This window comes from Callospermophilus lateralis, chromosome 11 (assembly GCF_048772815.1).
Source record: "Callospermophilus lateralis isolate mCalLat2 chromosome 11, mCalLat2.hap1, whole genome shotgun sequence".
Lineage (NCBI taxonomy): Eukaryota > Metazoa > Chordata > Mammalia > Rodentia > Sciuridae > Callospermophilus > Callospermophilus lateralis.
The window spans coordinates 15,073,140-15,090,656 of NC_135315.1; the positions used below are offsets into that span (position 1 = coordinate 15,073,140).

Sequence of the window (17,517 nt, forward strand, 5' to 3'; positions counted from 1 at the left end):
AGTTCCAACAGAGCCAGTGGGTGCTCGGGAATTTTAAATTCTCGAGTACACACTTGTCTTCAAGAACCTATTACCTCAATTCCATGTTCTCTTGCAATGGCACACACTTGCTGAATACAGGCTCACTAAACTAACCAGTTTGCCTTGCTACTCTTAAAATGGACTAACAGGAGCAAATAGCTAAAATAAATAGGGGGTTGCATTTCATCCGGGCTGCACAGCATTGGAATAGCAGTGGGATAGGAAACTCTTCCCCATCCTACCATGTTGGATCATAGGTTTGAGAAACTGGCATGGCTTTGGAACTCTTGAGTCAGCTGTAAGAGCCTGGTGTCCAGATATGAGATTTAGAAGTTATCATCTCTTTGTTTTTCAAAGTCAATAGATTACTGAATTTTGAATATTCCTTCACTGTGCCCTGTCCTCCTCATCTCTGCTGCTCCTGCCTTAGTTCAGGCTTGTTTTCTCTCACCTTGACTAATACAGCATGACACAACTCCCCATCTCACCACCCTTTCAGAGGCTTCATTGCCTATCCTTCTAAAATGCCTTTTTTTTTTTTTTGTACCAGGAACTCAATCATGACCCTCTTTCCTCATCCTGGAGTGCTTAACCATTGAGCCACATCCCCAGCCCTTTGCTCAGCTCAGTTCTCTTCCCAGTCCTTTTTTGTTTTATTTTGAGAAAGGGTCTCACTAAATTGCTGAGGCTGGTTTTGAATTTGTGATCCTCCTGCCTCAGCCTTCCTAACTGCTGGGATTACAGATGTGCACCACCATACCTAGCCTAAAATGCAATTCTGTTCATGACTTCATTTTATGTAAATTTTCCAAGGTCTCATACATGAGTATTAGGTATAAGGTCTAACATTTTTCAAAGCACAAAACTCTCCCTGATTTGGCTTCTGCTTACCTCTCTAGCTACATTTCCCACAATTTCACATGCACAATTCATCAATATGTAGTTCTTTCTTGCCTCTACATATGGATGTTCTCTCTGCCTTAAGTAACATTTCCTATTTCCAAAGAACTCCTACTCAAATTCCTAGTCAGGACTGTGGCTCCATGGCAGACTGCCAGTCCCCAGTGCTGAAAACTAAACAATATAAAACCCAAGTCAGGCGGCCCTCATCTTGCAATTTTCTCTGGCTCCCACCCAGGCAGAGGCTTCCTCAGGGCTACCAGTGTGCCTGAACACATCCCTGTTATTGTAGTAACATTACAAACTATTTGTCATTTGTCTCCCTTTGTAGAGTGTAAGCAGTCTGAGGGACACAAACCTTGGCATACAGTAGGTGCTCTGTGTTTGGTTAACCAAATAACAAGCAAGTGACCAAAATAGAGTAAGAGGTGATGAGCTACACTGTCAGATAAGTGTAATAGGCTGAGGTGGGGTTTAATCCTCCAGTCAGTGTCTCTGAAACATTATCAAAAGGGCAAACTGGGAAGAATTGAATTCACCACAAGAAGAATTCAATCTATACATGTTCAAGTTTTATTACAAAGTATGATGGGCAGAAAATACGGTACTTCTTATACAGGAGGCTGAAACAGAATGAAAGGGTGAAAATTAGGTTTAATATACTTAGGAAACAAGAACTAAAGTCATAGAAACACTCCACTTTCAAGTGCCTTTGAAGTAGCCTTCAGTGGAGATCCTCAGTGTGGTTTCACAGCACAGTGTTATAATTTTATTACAAGCCCTGTGTACAATCAGTCCTGTGAAAATAATATTCATAAAAGAAAAACAGTTACAGTACAGCTTCCTCTCCACCTGACAAGGGGATGCCACAAAACCTACAGGATAGAGGAAAATTTTAGATATATAACAAGAAAATAAGTTCAGACATACTAGGCTAATGGGCACAGAAAGACTGGTTAGATAACATTTTAGGGAACAAGAAATCTCCATTTTCTACATCGAGGCTTATACAATCATGCTACAAATTCACACTTGGTGGGGAACGAGGCAAAATCACTGTCAGAGGGGTCATAAAATACACAGGAACCAAAGCAAGTGATTTATACTGGACTAAAGCAATTCAAAGCTTCAGCTCAACATTTTTCATAACACACTGTATACTACAATCAACCCAAGATGAGAACCTTTCTTTTAAATAGTAGATGTGACCATAAGTTCATCTTCACTGGTTTGTCCCAAATGTGGGTGCTTGTATGTTTTCCAGCTGTCACACAAACTGTCACCATCTTCCTTCTGGAGTCCAAACTTTCTTTAGCTTATTTGTTTCTGGCGTGACATACCAGTCCAAGCCTCTTTCAGAAGGCACCTGCATGTTTCCATTTTTAAAAACTGACAACCAGATAAAGCAGTCCAAAAGGACCTGGCCCATCCCATGTAGCCACATATTTGACTTTGACCATTAGCAGCAATGACAACAGTGGGAGGATAGGGTGAGGTGGGCAAGGTGCAACATAAGACACTCTTAGCAGTGGCACAGCCAGCACAAAGAAGATGACTCTCGGAAAGTCTGGCCCAGGTTCACCTTGCTTTGCTCAGCTCAGTTCTCTTCCCAGAAAACTCAACCTAAGCATCAATCATGACCCTCTTTCCTCATCCTGGAGTGCAGACAGTAAAGGGAAAAGGCTCTACTTCAATTCTCTGTGTTTGGGTCAGTTCTCTACCCCAAGGCAGACAGACCAGAGATGTCAGATTCTTAAAATAGGGAAGTGAAGGGCAATCTAGAAGCCCTCCCACATTTGGTAAATCCTGCAGTTCTTGTATGTCCTTAGAGCCTAGGAATCTAGAGTCCAGGCTGCAGCAGGGAGAAGGTTCTATAGTGGAAAGGTAAGGGGTAGAAAAAAAGAAAACAAAAAGGAGGAGGGAAATGACTGCTTATCACCTCTGTGCAATACAATCAAGAAGAACCATGGTCTGGAATGGTCACAGGACATGCAATGCTTGTGGATTCTTATCACCCACCAGACATTGCCTATGGCTGCCTGCTGCAGGGAGGGGGCCCCTCTGACCTGAGCCGTCATCCTGTCTCATAGCTACCCAGCACCCACTGATTGGTCCAGGAAGGCAGACTTCAAGTTCAATACTGCTCAGGGGCAAGTTTAACAAGTGTGGGTAGAGCTCTTAGCTGTTTCAGGCTGAGGGCAGCCTCATTCCACAGCCACAAAACACTCTCTGAATCCCTACTTCAGATCTGAAATGCCCTCTAACATTTCCTCCTTTCATCCACAGAAACACCACTTTTTCCCATGTCCAAAATTTCCTCCTAAAATTTCAACTATTGTAAACACATTGTTCTTCCTGAATCTTAGCCAATTTTCTGAGCTGACCCTGATTCTATATGGAATTCTCACCAGTCATCAAATATCATTTCTCTTCAAGTCCTAACCTTGCAGGCTCATTCCTCCCTGGAAGGAGAGGACTTCAACTTCCTGAGTCCATCATTCAAGCCACTGAATGCCTTGGACTCACCAGCTTGGCTCTCTGATTGTTAAGAGACCTGAGGTCTAACTGACTCAGCATTCCACCCTTCCTGGGAAGCAGAGACACCTGAAGCTCAGCCTGCCAAGATAAGTCAAAGGGCCATCACAGCTACCAGAGCTCAGAGATGCCTCTGTGGCCTCCCTAGTGAAGTCCTAGCAGCATCTCAAGAAGAGCAGATCAGGAGCCCCCTGATCTGCTCTTCTTGAGATGAACCAAAACCAATTAAAGAGATCTGCTTTAGAAACTAAAACTTCAAGACTTTCTACATCCTCACACTACAGAAATCTCCACCTCAGCCATAAGGCCATGTTCCTGATGGGTGGGTGAGAGACCTGGGTCTTTAAAATACCAGTAACCTGGCAACTGCGTGTATATGTGTTTGCTAAGAGAAGCAAGAGTGAAGTCTCAATTTTGTTCCAAGTGGGGCACAGAAGAGTAGGACTGCACTTCAGGGCCTACAGCAAAATGACAGGTCTGGAAGTCCACAGGGCAAGGAGGGAAAAAAACATCAGAAGTAGGTGGTTTCCTGGGTTAATAGCTACCTCATCAAAATCTATTTTAATAACTATTGCTAATTATATTTTCTGAATTACTATTTTTGAGTTCCAGTTAATAAATCTCCTTGCCACTCAGACCAGGTTTAAGTCCACAGTGGAAGCTGGGCATGGTGGCGTGTGCCTGTAGTCCTAACCACTTGGGAGGCTAAGTTTGAGACCAGCTTGGGCAACATAGCAAAACCCTGTCTCAAAAAAAAAGAAAGAAAGAAAGAAAAAAGAACTCAGTAGAGATAGGCCATCCCCAGCAAGACCAGCCCTTGCTAACATTTTGCAGATTCTTTCCACAGAAAGAAACTGGGGGCCTCCTAGAGCAATAGCCATCAGCTGGACTTGCTACCTTTAGAGAAGACCCCATAACCACTTGTAAACACAATTAAAAGCAGAGAAGGAGGGTCAACCAAGAATTGCTCACTCTACATCTTCAAATGATACAGTACAAAGCTGGTGGTAAATGCAGAAAAGTCAACCTCAAGTAGATGGCCAAACAGATCTCCAAATCAGAATGATAAAGTAAGAAGGTCAAAGCTGAAATACCCCAACTAGAAAAGGCTCTCCTATGGGACAAGCCCCTGTGTGGTAAAGCAAGCTATGACTTTTGACATACTACTCCATCAGCTATGGAAAAGAAAGACAACCATAAGAGTTTAAGGGCTCAGAAGAATGAAGTTAACTTTTATTTTTTGGTGAGATCCCAAGAGGACAAAACCACTGGCCTCTAGACCTGCTACTCTCCTAATCTCAGACAAGCAACTCAGTCTAAAAAACCTTCAGGCACTTGGTAGAGCCTGACAAGCTAGGTGAACTCTCCTCAGAGCACATTACAAACTGTGCCCACCCTAAGGGCTCATCCAAAGTTGGAATTACACACAAGCCTCTTCTGTGAAACCCATTCATGTAACGGAAACTGACATTTGTGACCTGTAAGTCAACAAAGACAACTCAGACTACAAGTCCAATACTGCTCAGAGGTAAACTGGGTGAAGGTGAGTTTGACAGATAAGGGTAGATCTCTTAGCTGGCTGACCCTGGAGCCTGTGATTCTTTTATGGCTATTTACTTGATGGCCTGGGATCATCACAGCAGATTAGTCCATCCCTTATGAACTGCCTGTATCCCCTACTCTAATGATCTCGCTCAAGGTCAGACGCATGGACTGTATCTCTCAGGAAGGTGCTTGTTCAGAGCACTCAATCCAGAGGGGCCAATATCCCATCAGGCACAGGAAGCTCAAGAAACCAATACCCAAGTTTAGCTTAGAGATCATTCCTGCCTCTCATTCATTTCTGAAATGGAGCAGCCCAGGGTTTACGTCTAGAGGGAAAAACAGACTCTGGAACTAGGTACTGAAAACATAATCTCAATTCAGTTTTCCTGAAACAATTCCCCTTTAGCCTGGTCCTTCCAGGTACCTGCCTACCTCAGTTCTAACAAGTGTCCAAAGATACCCAAAAGGGCCTGACACAAGAATTTCAGAGTGTAACAGAGGCCTCCTACATCTGTCCTGGAGCCCAGAATGGCCTTGAAAATGGCCAGGTTGAGAAAAGGTTGAGGAGTCGGTGGACTTCAGAGCACCAGGGCAGTTTGAGATTCCTGGTCGGATGTATGCCACTCAAGCAGTGACTCAGGAAGGTAAACTGCTCATGGGATCAAGGACCCAGTACCCATTCCAGGCACTGAGGGAAAAAAGAAAGGTGCAAAAACAGAGGACTATGAAACAAAGGAAGAAACCAGGAAGAATGGAATTCTTTTCATAAAAAAATTAGCCTGATAGATAAAAAATACACAAAGTGAGATTTGTTGAAGACACTGATACCAGGAGAAAAGACAACTTTGAATTTGTTCCCGCTTAAGTGCTAACATGGACATGGATGGGGAAGACATGGACTGCTGCCTTGGGCAGCAAACAGATAGAGACAGCTAGGGCAGATGGATACAACAGAGCCAGTGCTCATTAACACAACAGATGACAAACAAATATACAGAAATGTTTAATTGAGGCAGCAAAGGAGAAGAAGAAAGGAGAGAAAACAGTAAAAATCAGCCCTGGGCTGAGGAGGAGCCACATAGCACTGAGTCCGGCACAGAGAGTGAGGGGTGACTGGCCGGGAACTCCTAGAGCAGCTTTTGGAAACAGTGGGTGCAAAGCAACAATACACATACTGGCCACTGGAAACATGTTTCTTCTTACTTGGGGTGGGGCAGAGACAGGAAACACAGAGGCCCCTGCCTTGTGGGTGAGGTGCCACCAACACTACACTCGGAGTATCTCCAGGCAGTTGTTGTAGCAGATGGCAATCCAGTCGGGCTGAGTGGATGCCCATTGCACATTGTTGATCTCTCCTTCGGCTGTGTAGGCCAGGATAGGGTCCTCGATGGCCCTGGGCATTTGCTGGATGTCCCAGATGAGAGCCTGATGGTCATCCGCTACGGACAAAGAAAGTGAGCAAACAGTGTCACAACTCAGGCAATGGGTAATGAGTCACAGCTGACAAAGCAATGCCTGTGAGGAAGGTTTTGTTTTAAGACCCTTTTTAATACATGAGGAAACAGTTTCAGAAACGTTAAGGCACTTGCCCAAAGTCATACAGCTGTGCAGTCAATGAATGGCAAGCTCAGGTCTAGCCTTTATTCCAGGTCACATATGTCCTCAGGCCCCATGCACATTGCACCAGGGTTAGGACATTAGATCAGGACTAAATGAGCACCTCTCATTGGGCTCAAGCATCAGGAGAGGGCAAAGGGATAAAAAGGATCCCAAAAGAGGAAGTCATTTTCAGCCACTAAAAAATACCTGAGTGGTTAAAGATCCCGCTCTCATGATTCAACGTAATGTGAATATATAAGCCTATGAAAATGACTAAAAGGAAATCTATCAAAATGAGAATGATGGTACATTAGAAAGACTAGGTTATCTCTACTTTTCTCCATTTCCTAAGTGAACTGTAATGTGGTCACATTACTTTTTATTTGGTACTGGGGGCTGAAACCAGGATGCTTTACCCCTGAGCTACATCCCCAGTCCTTTTCATATTTTGAGACTGAGTCTTGCTAAGTTGCCAAGGCTGGCTTCATATCTGCAATCCTTCTGCCTCAGCTTCCTAAATTGTGGGATTATAGGCTCATGCCAAGCTGAACACAGAACTTTTATAACCAAAGTAAAAAACTTTTGAGAGAAAAAAAAGCAAGGACCTTCAAAGTCAATATTCTCTGACTCCATCATCCATCCTGATGTGAAAGCCAGTCTTGGATATACAAGGAATCTGAATAAACTGAACCCTGATAGACTAGGCTAACCATGGGCAACACGGGTCTCTTATCAAGTCCATGTAACATGGGCAAAGTATAAGATCCCTTTCCTGGGAACAAGAGATCTGAGGCATCGCTTCAAACCCTCAGTCATCCAAAGCCCTGAGATCCTGATCCTTAATGCTCAATAAAGTACTCTTAAGCAATAGCTCTTTCAATGGAAGGGTCTCAAAACAAGTGCAGCATACACACAGCAGGGAGCCAGGCGGAGGCACACTGTTGGAACAGAACGTAGGGCATCTGCCAAGCCAGTACTACTCTCTATGAATGAAGAGTGACACTTTTTTCTTCCTTTTCCCTCCCTATCCATACTCCAGGACAAAAAGAGGGAAGTAATGAAGAAGGCAGACCATGACATGGGGTTTAGAAGGTGGCAGCAGGCCTCCAAGTGGTCCTCAATGAGATGTGAAGGCATGAGCAGAGGGCTAAAATTGAGAAATGCTTCCTGCTAGTCAAATTAATACTATGATGGCAGAAAACCATCAATCCTTGATGCTTCTTTGACTATATAATGGATAAAATTCATCATAAGGCTAGTAATTATTGAGGAGAAGAAAAAGTATGGTAGAAGGAAGCCTGATGGGCTGGGCATGGTGTAGCACATGCCTGTAACTCCAGTGGCTCAGGAGAGTAAGGTGGAGGATGGCAAGTTTAAAGCACTTAAGTGAGTCCCTGTCTCAAAATAAAAAATAAAAAGGGTTGGGGATGTGGCTCAGTGGTTAAGTATCCTTGGATTCAATCCCTACCATGCACCGCCCCCCCACCCAACACACATACACAAAGCCTGATGCACTGGGGAAAAAAAAGAAGAATGCTGTGGGACAGGAGTAGAATCCTGTTGCATAAAATAATGGGATGTGTGCTCATATTTGGGGGTATGTATATGCTTGTATACACCAAAAGGGTCCAGAAGAAGACACCAACTGTTAAAAGTCACCTATAAAGAGTGTGGTTCAGAGGTGGAAATGATACAGCAAGGAGAAAAAAATGACTTTTACCTTCCTATTATACCTCTGCATTATTTTCTTTCTGTCTTTTTTTTTTTTTTTTTTTGGTGCTGGGGATTGAAGCCATGGCCTTCTGCATGCGAGGCAAGCACTCTACCAACTGAGCTTATCCCCAGCTCCCATTTTCATTTTTTAATAGACTTGCATTATTTCTAGAATAAAAGTTACACTGACAACCAGCATATTTTTAAGGGATACTCTTTTTGGTCTGCAAAAATGGTGAAATGAGAACTATAAGTCACATGATACTGATCATGCAAGGTTATGTGCTCTTCAATACATTCAGAGCTTCCTGCAGATTTGTTATTGTGAAGGTAGAAAGTCTTGACAGTTCCAAAGATTCTGTTATACCCAAGAGGGATGCCTCTTCTTGAATATGCATTCCCTGTGTGAACCTAAGTTTCCCAGGGGACTTTGAGGCACAGCCTCCCCTGCATTTTTAAATATTTTTTTTAGTTGTAGATGAACACAATACCTTTATTAATTTATCTTTTTTATGTGGTGCTGAGGATCAAATCTAGTGCCTCTCATGTGCTAGGCAAGTGTCTACCACTGAGCTACAACCCCAGCCCCCAAGACCATTTTTAATATAAAATGTCATTAGTATGTGGATAATGCTCAGATCTCCACTGAGGGTAAAGATGATCTGGAAATGTGGAGAGGCTCCTGATAAGTTAGTTATCTCTTAAAACTAACCTTGACAAACAGTAAGGATTATATTCCTAAGAACCCAGGAGTCAAAGATTCTTCACTACCCCTTGTTAATTTCTCCCCATCACGGTTACCTGCAGTACAGATGTGGCAGGATGAATGTGGGGCCCAAGCAATGCCATTGACACATGCTCGGTGGTTGTTTAACCTGGCAACAGGTGTGCAGGGAACTCGGACATCCAGAATCACCACCTGTAGAAATACAAGCAAAATGCCCAGGAACTGCAAGGTGTGAAAGAAAAAAAGAAGAAACAAGCAAAACACACTATATACACAATTTTTTTTAATATAACTGTACATTTGTGGATTTAAATAATATTAAGGGCAGATTTCCCAAGGGTTGAGGAATAAGAAAATAAAGAACAAAAAAAGTCCCTATTTTGAACAACATCAGGCCTTGAGACTGATAGGAAAGGGGAAAAGAAGGAGTAGGTAACGTGAATTTGGACAACACCAAACCTCAGTAGGTGCTTAAGATTTTATTTTTTTCTCTGTGCAGAACTGGGGATTGCACCCTGGCTGTGCGCATGCTAGGCAAGAGCTCTACTACTGTGGCCCCTGGTAGGTGCCTATGGTAAGAATTCTGTGCATCTCAGCTAGACAGAATGAGAGCCTCACCAAAACAGAAGTTGAAATGTAAGAAGTCTGAGGCATCCACTTCACCAAACCAAGGTAACTACTGCATCATCTCTACCAACAACCTACTCCTTTCATCAAGTCATTGTCATTTCTATATCTGCTTGCTGAAGTCAGATGGGGAAAATTGCCTGTTTTTCATTCAGCCCTATAAACACAAATGATTTGGTTTGCTTTATAGATTCTGCTTGTTTTGGTCCCAACTCCAATTCTTCAGATTAGTAGAAGATCTTAACAAAGTCCTTGTTCTTGATCTTTTTTTTTTTTTAAATCATTTTAAATTTCTTCTGCTTTTTTTTTTTTATTATTATATTTATTTTTTAGTTCTCGGCAGACACAACATCTTTGTTTGTATGTGGTGCTGAGGATCGAACTGGGGCCAAACGCATGCCAGGCGAGCGCGCTACCGCTTGAGCCACATCCCCAGCCCTTTGTTCTTAATCTTGGTATTATTAACATTTTGGGTAGGATGACACTTTATTGGGAACTGGCCTCTGCATTGTATGATGTTATCAGCATCCCTGATTTCTATCCACTAGATGCCAGGAGTACTAACTGCCTCCCACCGTGTGTGACAACCAAAAATGTCTCCAAATATTTCCCAAGATCACCTGGGTACAAAATTGCCATCAGCTGAGAACCAGTCTTCTAAAGATATACTAAGAAGTGATGGAGTTAGGTGGCAGGGCCTATGTGAGCCTGCATGGTATGCTCACCTCCATTCCATCCATGGCCATGGTGGCCAGATAGTTAGGGTCCTGCTTGTTCCAGCAGAGGCGAAGAAGTGGGTGATGCTGTGGGTCTTCATAAATGATGGTGCTGTGTTCCAGATGGCGGAGGTCAAACATCCGCACTGAGCCATCGGCACCCACAGAGGCAAACATATCCCTGCCACCCCCAGCTCGGCTAAACGCAATATCATAGACCTGTTGATGAGGAAGAAACTTCAGTCAGATTCAGATCTGTTGCCTCCTTTTCCTGTATCAGGGAAATTTTTTTTCATATGAACCCCAGCTCAAAACACCGAAGCAGATAAATAAGCCCAAATGGTGTCTGTGAGTATTGGAACCCAAAGCTCTGACACCCTTTCCAAGTCCTGATTTCTAAGTCTTCTTCCTCCAACACCTGTGATAAAACAAAAGGCACATACCCTGGTAATCAACATAGTACAAATAACTCTGAACAAGAATTCTATATACGTAGGCTCAGTGGAAGTCAGAGCCAATGGCTATCTTCTGCCACACTCCAAGACTGAGACACTTATTTCCTGGGTTCTGGTGGCTTTCACTTGTAGAAAATCACAGGCAGGTCCATGACCATTATGGTTAAGGTCATGAATGTGAGAGGTGAAAGCCAGCCCTCCTGTGGCTACTTAACAGCAGTAAAGCTGGTTCTGTTATGACACCTGGACTTAAGATTCATTTGCAAGAAACATGTAATAGCAATTTTGAATCATGAGAGACTCAGGTTTTCCTATATTCACAAAAGTTTAGGATCACTCTCTTGCCCTAGGACATGTTTTTCTTCTCCTAAAGGGCTTACATTCATAAATGAATGAATACAGGTTTTTTGTATTTATAATTTGCTGCAAACATTGTGTATCACTAATGCCTATGAGGAAACAGAGAGACACCAATGGAGAACTTCAAATAAAGAGAGGGACTGAGAGAGACAGATAACACAAGCACCAGATGAGTGGAGAGAGACAGAAAAAAGAAATGCCAACCCAAACCAACTCTCTACAGTCAAGATAACAATGACAGCTGACTTCTAGGGAGACATGGGTGGAATTTCTCTCTAGACACTGCAGCTCCCGCCCTCCTAAGGTTCTGCCTACTGAGGAACATTGCCAAATGAGTATCTATTTCTATTCAACCTCTTTAGTTCCTTTCTCTCTGGCTGACTGTGAAGAAATTATGCTTTTCTATGGCAGAGATTAAGAGTGGTTCAAAAGGGACCTGGGTCAGTTATCAATAGGAGGCACGCAGGCCTAACACACTTGAACCTCAAGACTTTGTCAAGTGCTGTCCAGCTACTTTAAGACAGATATGTTTAGCAGTATGTGTGCGCTATGGTGCCAGCTCTGGTGCCAGCTCTGGTTGACTCTTGGGGACAAAGACACAGGGGCCCAGGGACAGTGAGGCTCAGTAACAAAGATCGCTCAGTTTTGAGTGATTTGTTTCTTCATTCTCCACCTGTATGATTAATCAGAAACAAAAGGACAGTAACAATTCCCCAACATACTAAACCTTCCTATACTATGATTTGCCAGGTAGCCACAAAGCCTTCCAATGAGTCTTTATTTAGAGAGGTGGACTGAGAAAAATCAAAGATTCTAAGAAGTATTCCTGTTTAATTCAGAGTCACCATCCTTGGGTTCATTCTGTCAAGGCCAGGGCATTGGGCCAGGGCCTGTATTCAAAGATCCATTCCTGGTTCTCCCCCAGCTGCTCCTCTTTGTATCATAGGAAACTGATTCCTACAGGTTAAGTTTGGCAGTCCCAAGCTGTGGGCTGCTTCTGACTGGTTCAACCACGGGAGGCCCTGTGGGATGGTGGAAAGTAGAGAAGCTAAGTATTTTTTCCTCCTCTCCCTGTTCTTAGAAGCATTTCTGCCAGGTAAACTCAGCCCCTGGGCTCCAGGAACCCTGCCTCCTCCTTTGCCACCTTTGGTCTACAGGAAGTGTCAGCTTCCTACTACTCTTAGCTCAATTATTCACTGTTGCCTCTGTAGGTTCTCAGCTTAAACAGCATCTATGGAAGCAATTCCCTGGCTTGAGGCCTCCAAGTTCAAATATCAGAGTAATTGCCATCTCTGGGTTGAATCTAACAGAGAACAGTGAGCGAGGCTGTCACATAACTAAAATGCAGCATTGTTCCACATGATGCCCAAGATGGTTTCCAGAAGTTCCTCACTAATCCTTTCTGTAGGACAAACCCTTCATATGATTAGCAGAAGTCAAGTCCAGTAGTCTTTGTAATGAATCTTATGTTTAGGAGTACAGAAGCCTGAAGAACAATCCCTCACTAAAAATGATAACCTGATTGTCACCATCCTAGTCTCTTGTCAACCTCAAGTTTCTGGCATAAGGTTAAGACATTTTTTTTTTTTCCTTTTGGCCACACTGGGGACTGATTGCAGGGCCTTACCTCACATTATTTTTGTTTTTTTCCTGTACAAATATTAATACCCCTAGCCATGTAGGTAAGGGAGAATAGAAAAGGAAACACGACCTCCAGGAAATCAGACAGGAGCATGGAATGGCTCTGGAAAGAAAAATTTATGACCATTTCCCCAAATCATCAAAGGAATGCTTTTACTAAAATATAATCACCAATAGCTTTTCTGACAGATTAGAAGTACAAGATTAATAAAACCTTTTTAGACAAAAAAAATTGAAAATTAGGTTGGTCTGTCAAGAAATATCCTTTTACTGCCTCCCTTCCCTCCAACAAATGCTATTAAGTTTTGAGGCAAGTATTACTCTAAGATTATTTTTAATCACATCAGTTTCCAGTGTGTCTGTAAGGGACTTCATTATTAAAAAAAAAAAAAAAAAAAAAAAAAACACTTTTGGGGAGGCTGAGGCAGGAGGATCCCAACATAGTTGAGGCCACCTTGGGAAACATAGTTGACACTCTGTTTCAAAGAAATTTTAAAAAGGCTGAGATAGGGCTAAGGTTGTGGCTCAGTGGCAGAGTGCTTGTCTCACATGTGAGGCACTGGGTTCAATCTTCAGCACCACATGAAAATAAATAAACAAAATACATATATTGTGTCCATGTATAACTTAAAAAATATTTACAAAAAAAGAAGGCTGGAATATAGCTCAGTGGTGGAACATTTGCCTGGCATACAAAGGGCCTTAGATTCAACCCCCAGTACCCAGGTGGGGTGGAACCCCCAAAACCCTAGTAACCTTTGGCATGAAAAGAAAAATGATAAAACTATAGAATAAGTCATTCATATCAGTCAAAAAATTCATTAGTTGCTGGGCATGCTGGCTCATGCCTATAATCCCAGCGACTTGGGAGGCTGAAGCAGAAGGATCACAAGTTGTTTCAGCAAATCAGTAAGGCCTGTCACAATATAAAAAATAAAAAAAGAGCTGTGGATTTGGCTTTGGGATTAAGTGTCCCTGGTTCAATCTCTAGTATCAAAAGAAAAAAAAAAAAAAAAAAACATTAGTTCACAACATATCTGCTGTTTTGACACATTACTGTTTTTAATTTAGACAAGCATATTGGCATTATGATCTTCTATGTAACAAGCACAATAGTGAGAGAACAGCCTGACCTCTCACATACAGATACAGAATACATTTGAGGAAAGAAGAAAAAGTGTCATTACCTCTTTGTCATGTGCGATCAGCTGGGTCTTCACATGGCCAGACACAAGATTCACTCGCCCCAACACCTGCCCTGTCTCCAGTCCCCAGATGGTGCAAGTTGTGTCGATGCTTGAGGTACCTGCAAATAACACTTCAAGTGAGAGGCTGCCAGGAGTGAGGTTCTCCTTGCACACTTGGGGAGTGAGGTGCACACTTCCCTCCTACTCATCTGCTTGGCCCAGCAGACAACATGCCACAAATACTTTCTTAGCACAGGGAGGGTCAAATATAAAATTATTAACTCACGACCTTAGATTTTAACAAGAGACAAGACATATACACATAGAAAGCTCAATTCTATATAGAGGAGTTAATAACTATATTCCATATTTAGCCTTCTCACTTGGCCTGTTTTAGGCTGATGTACTTAAAAACAGGCCCAGGGGCTGGGGGTATACCTCAGTGTTACAATATTGGTCTACCATGCATAAGGCCTTGGGTTCTATTTCCAGCACCGCAAAAATGAAGCAAAAAAAAAAAAAAAAAAAAAAAAAAAAGGCACAGTGTTATATATGAGAATATGTATCTCTGCTTTTTCAAACTGGACTACATGGTCCCTAACTTCTTTACCTAAAAGATAAGGATCCACCTCATTCCAGTCAAAGGAGGTCAAGGGGGCACAGAAATCCGAGTTCTTGTTATTGTTTAGCAAACATTCCAGCCTGGTCTCTGTTTCTCCAACCTAAAGGGAGGGGGAAAAAAAAGATCAACCAGTCTTATCTTAACCAACAAAACAAAACCAAACCCTGTTTAGGTAGTACCTTAGTAAATCTAAGACATGAAGGAAAACATTTCAGCATAAAGAATGAGAAACTTCCTAAATGCTACATTATTTCAAACTTTCTCCTCTACCCAACTTTGCTTTCAAAATTTTCTTCCCTGCATCTTTTCAGAGGGGTCTTCTCACTTTGCTCTACTCAGAATCTTGGCATCTTGCCTGCTAGACACAATGCCCAAGGCTACTAAGGATGTTGCTGATGGTGAGCTAAGCGAAGGGGCAGGAGTGCTCCAAGACCCACTCACTTCATTTATTAAACTCAATGGCCTGGTATTTGGTTTAGTTTACTCAAAAGTATCTTGGTTGTCAAAAGAATAAGAGCCCTGACACCCACTGAGGGCTGTTCAAGTCATATCAGGTTAATTAACTAAGCCTCAGGTTTTCAAGGCTGACTACAGCCAGCAGTAAGACTCATGGAATCTTATTAGAAAATCTGCTGAGCCAAACAAGGTCAGGCCAGATAAGCTGCACTTGCTTCTCCCTTGCTAAAATGACACTTGCCTCTAGTCCATCCATTCTCTGTGATTCCACACTAACAGCTGACAGTAAGAAAGCCCATTTGTCTGGCTGCTAATCAAGCATCTGCTTACCCTCCACACTCGGAGATAGTCACCACTTGTCGCCAGTAGGTCTGGATAGACACCCTTTGTGTCAGGGATCCACATGAGTTTTGTGGTGGGATATGGATGGTCAAAGGTGTTTCGGCAAATAAACTCCGAACTTTCCTCATCTAAACCAACAAGCTGAACCTGCAACACAACAAAGTTGAGCCACATAAGCTTTTTTTTTTTCCTTCCTTTCTTCTCTTTTTCCCTTTTTTTTGATGCTGGGGACTGACCTGAGTGACATTCTACCTAGAACTTTTTATTTTGAGACACGGTCTCACTAAGTTGCCCAGGGTGGCCCCAAACTTGTGATCCTCCTGTCTCAAGCTTCCCAGTCTTTAGGATTACCAGTGTGTGCCACCACACCCCAGCCAGCATAAGCATTTGTTCTTTTGGAGAAGTATCAAATACATCAGATCCCTAGCCAGTGATAGAAATCTTGATCCTGTATTATACTTAACTCAGAGTAAGAAATTATTACATTGAGAGGGCACCTAGACAAACCATCCCACTGCCAGACAGAAAAATCAGACCCAGAAGGTTCCATTACATTCAATACTGCAAAGCCAGTATTAGAGACAGAGAAACTCTCAATACATGTTCTCTGACTCCCAATCCTACACTCTTGACCTCAAATCACAAAACTGCATTATCTGTTCAGCTGGATGTTACTCAAAAATAGTCAGGGTGAAGAAGTGCTTTTGACTGGAAATGCTGTGGGCATCTGGTGCTTGGAAGCCAGGTATATCAAACACCTTGTGCAGTCTCTTACAGCAAATTATGTCCCACTAAAAAGTCAACAATGCACAATCCTCACTCTCACCCTCAACTTTAACAATAGTTAGTTACAGGTTTATACATAAGGGTTTGTGAATGAGTATGTGAGAATCCAAAACACTGTGAGTGGCAAAAAAGTGGCATCACTGATAAGAAGTCCCACCTAGTTCTGGCTACTTTTGCTTAGAGTCAGTTTTCCACCATTAATTTCCATCTTCTCCTGTCAAACTCAATCTGGTTCAATGCGAAATGACACTCACATACATTTGCTTACAAATTTTTAACTCAAAGACAGAATGGTGGGATAAGAGGAAAAGCACTAACCATAGAGCAGAAACAAAATTCCTTGTCTTTCTGGTCTTAGTTTTAGATACCTGTACATACTCTCCCCAAATTAGTTTTAAGTACATAAATAAATTCACTCAAGTGTACAGTTCCGTGACTTTTGGTCAACATACACAATTATGTAACTCCCACAACAATTAAGATATAAACACTTCTACCAGCTAGGTATAATGGCTCATGCCTATAATCCCAATGACTCAGGAAGTTAAGGCAAGAGGATCACAAGTTCAAGATCAGCCTGGACAACTTAACAAAACCTCATCTCAAAATAAAATAAAATAAAAACAAATACAAGGCTGTCTGAGTGATAGAGTCCTCCTAGATTCAACCCGAGTAACCCCATTCCACACACAAAAAGAACACTTCCACCAACTCGAAAAGTTCTCTCTGGCTTCTTAGCAGACAACTTGATTGTATTTTCCTCCATATTTCAAGCTGTGTACTTAGGCAAGAGTCTTACTCAATGTGAATGTTTCATTTATGCAACCTAGTATCATTTCCCAGAGACCTCATATGTTTGTACCAAGTTGTGTTTTATTCTCAAACAGACCCAAGCTCTTCTATTCCCAGTTGCCAACCAGATATGAAAAGAATAACACTTGGCTCTAACTTTCGTTTGAATTTTTGTTCAGATACTCAAACATTTAAATTTGACAAAAGAGAACATGAGTTCTCTGTGAATAAATTCACATAATACAGAATAAAATGATAAAGTCTCCCATTAACTTCAGCACCGATTTTGATTCTACTTATTGACCATAACAAATTCTATTTATGACAGTTCTACACTGAGAAAACACTATGTGATAGGTATTTTTCCAAATGTTTCTCTATGTATTTGTATGTGTACAGGTCTGGTGTTTTTGTTTTTTAATATTTTTATTTATTTATATATGGTGATGAGAATGGAACCCAGTGCCTCACACATGCTTGATGCTAGGCAAGC

General features: G+C 42.1%; 1 protein-coding gene across 2 annotated transcripts in view; it reads right to left on the reverse strand.

Annotated features, from left to right (window-relative positions):
* Positions 1-1,471: 1,471 nt before the first annotated feature.
* Positions 1,472-17,517, reverse strand: part of Dcaf7 (DDB1 and CUL4 associated factor 7) — a 28,291-nt gene continuing 12,245 nt past the window's right edge. Inside the window, exons 2-8 of one of the 2 annotated variants that reach the window (XR_013092673.1) lie at positions 15,435-15,593; positions 14,637-14,748; positions 14,027-14,145; positions 10,393-10,602; positions 9,115-9,232; positions 6,205-6,440; positions 1,472-1,544 (exon numbers count right to left, since the gene is read on the reverse strand). Coding sequence is in view for 1 of the 2 variants with exons in the window: in XM_076870217.1 (XP_076726332.1) it covers positions 6,268-6,440; positions 9,115-9,232; positions 10,393-10,602; positions 14,027-14,145; positions 14,637-14,748; positions 15,435-15,593 (891 nt within the window). In the remaining variant the exon portion in view is untranslated. Of the gene's footprint in view, positions 6,441-9,114; positions 9,233-10,392; positions 10,603-14,026; positions 14,146-14,636; positions 14,749-15,434; positions 15,594-17,517 lie in introns of both variants that reach the window. The other variant, XM_076870217.1, reaches the window with a different exon arrangement.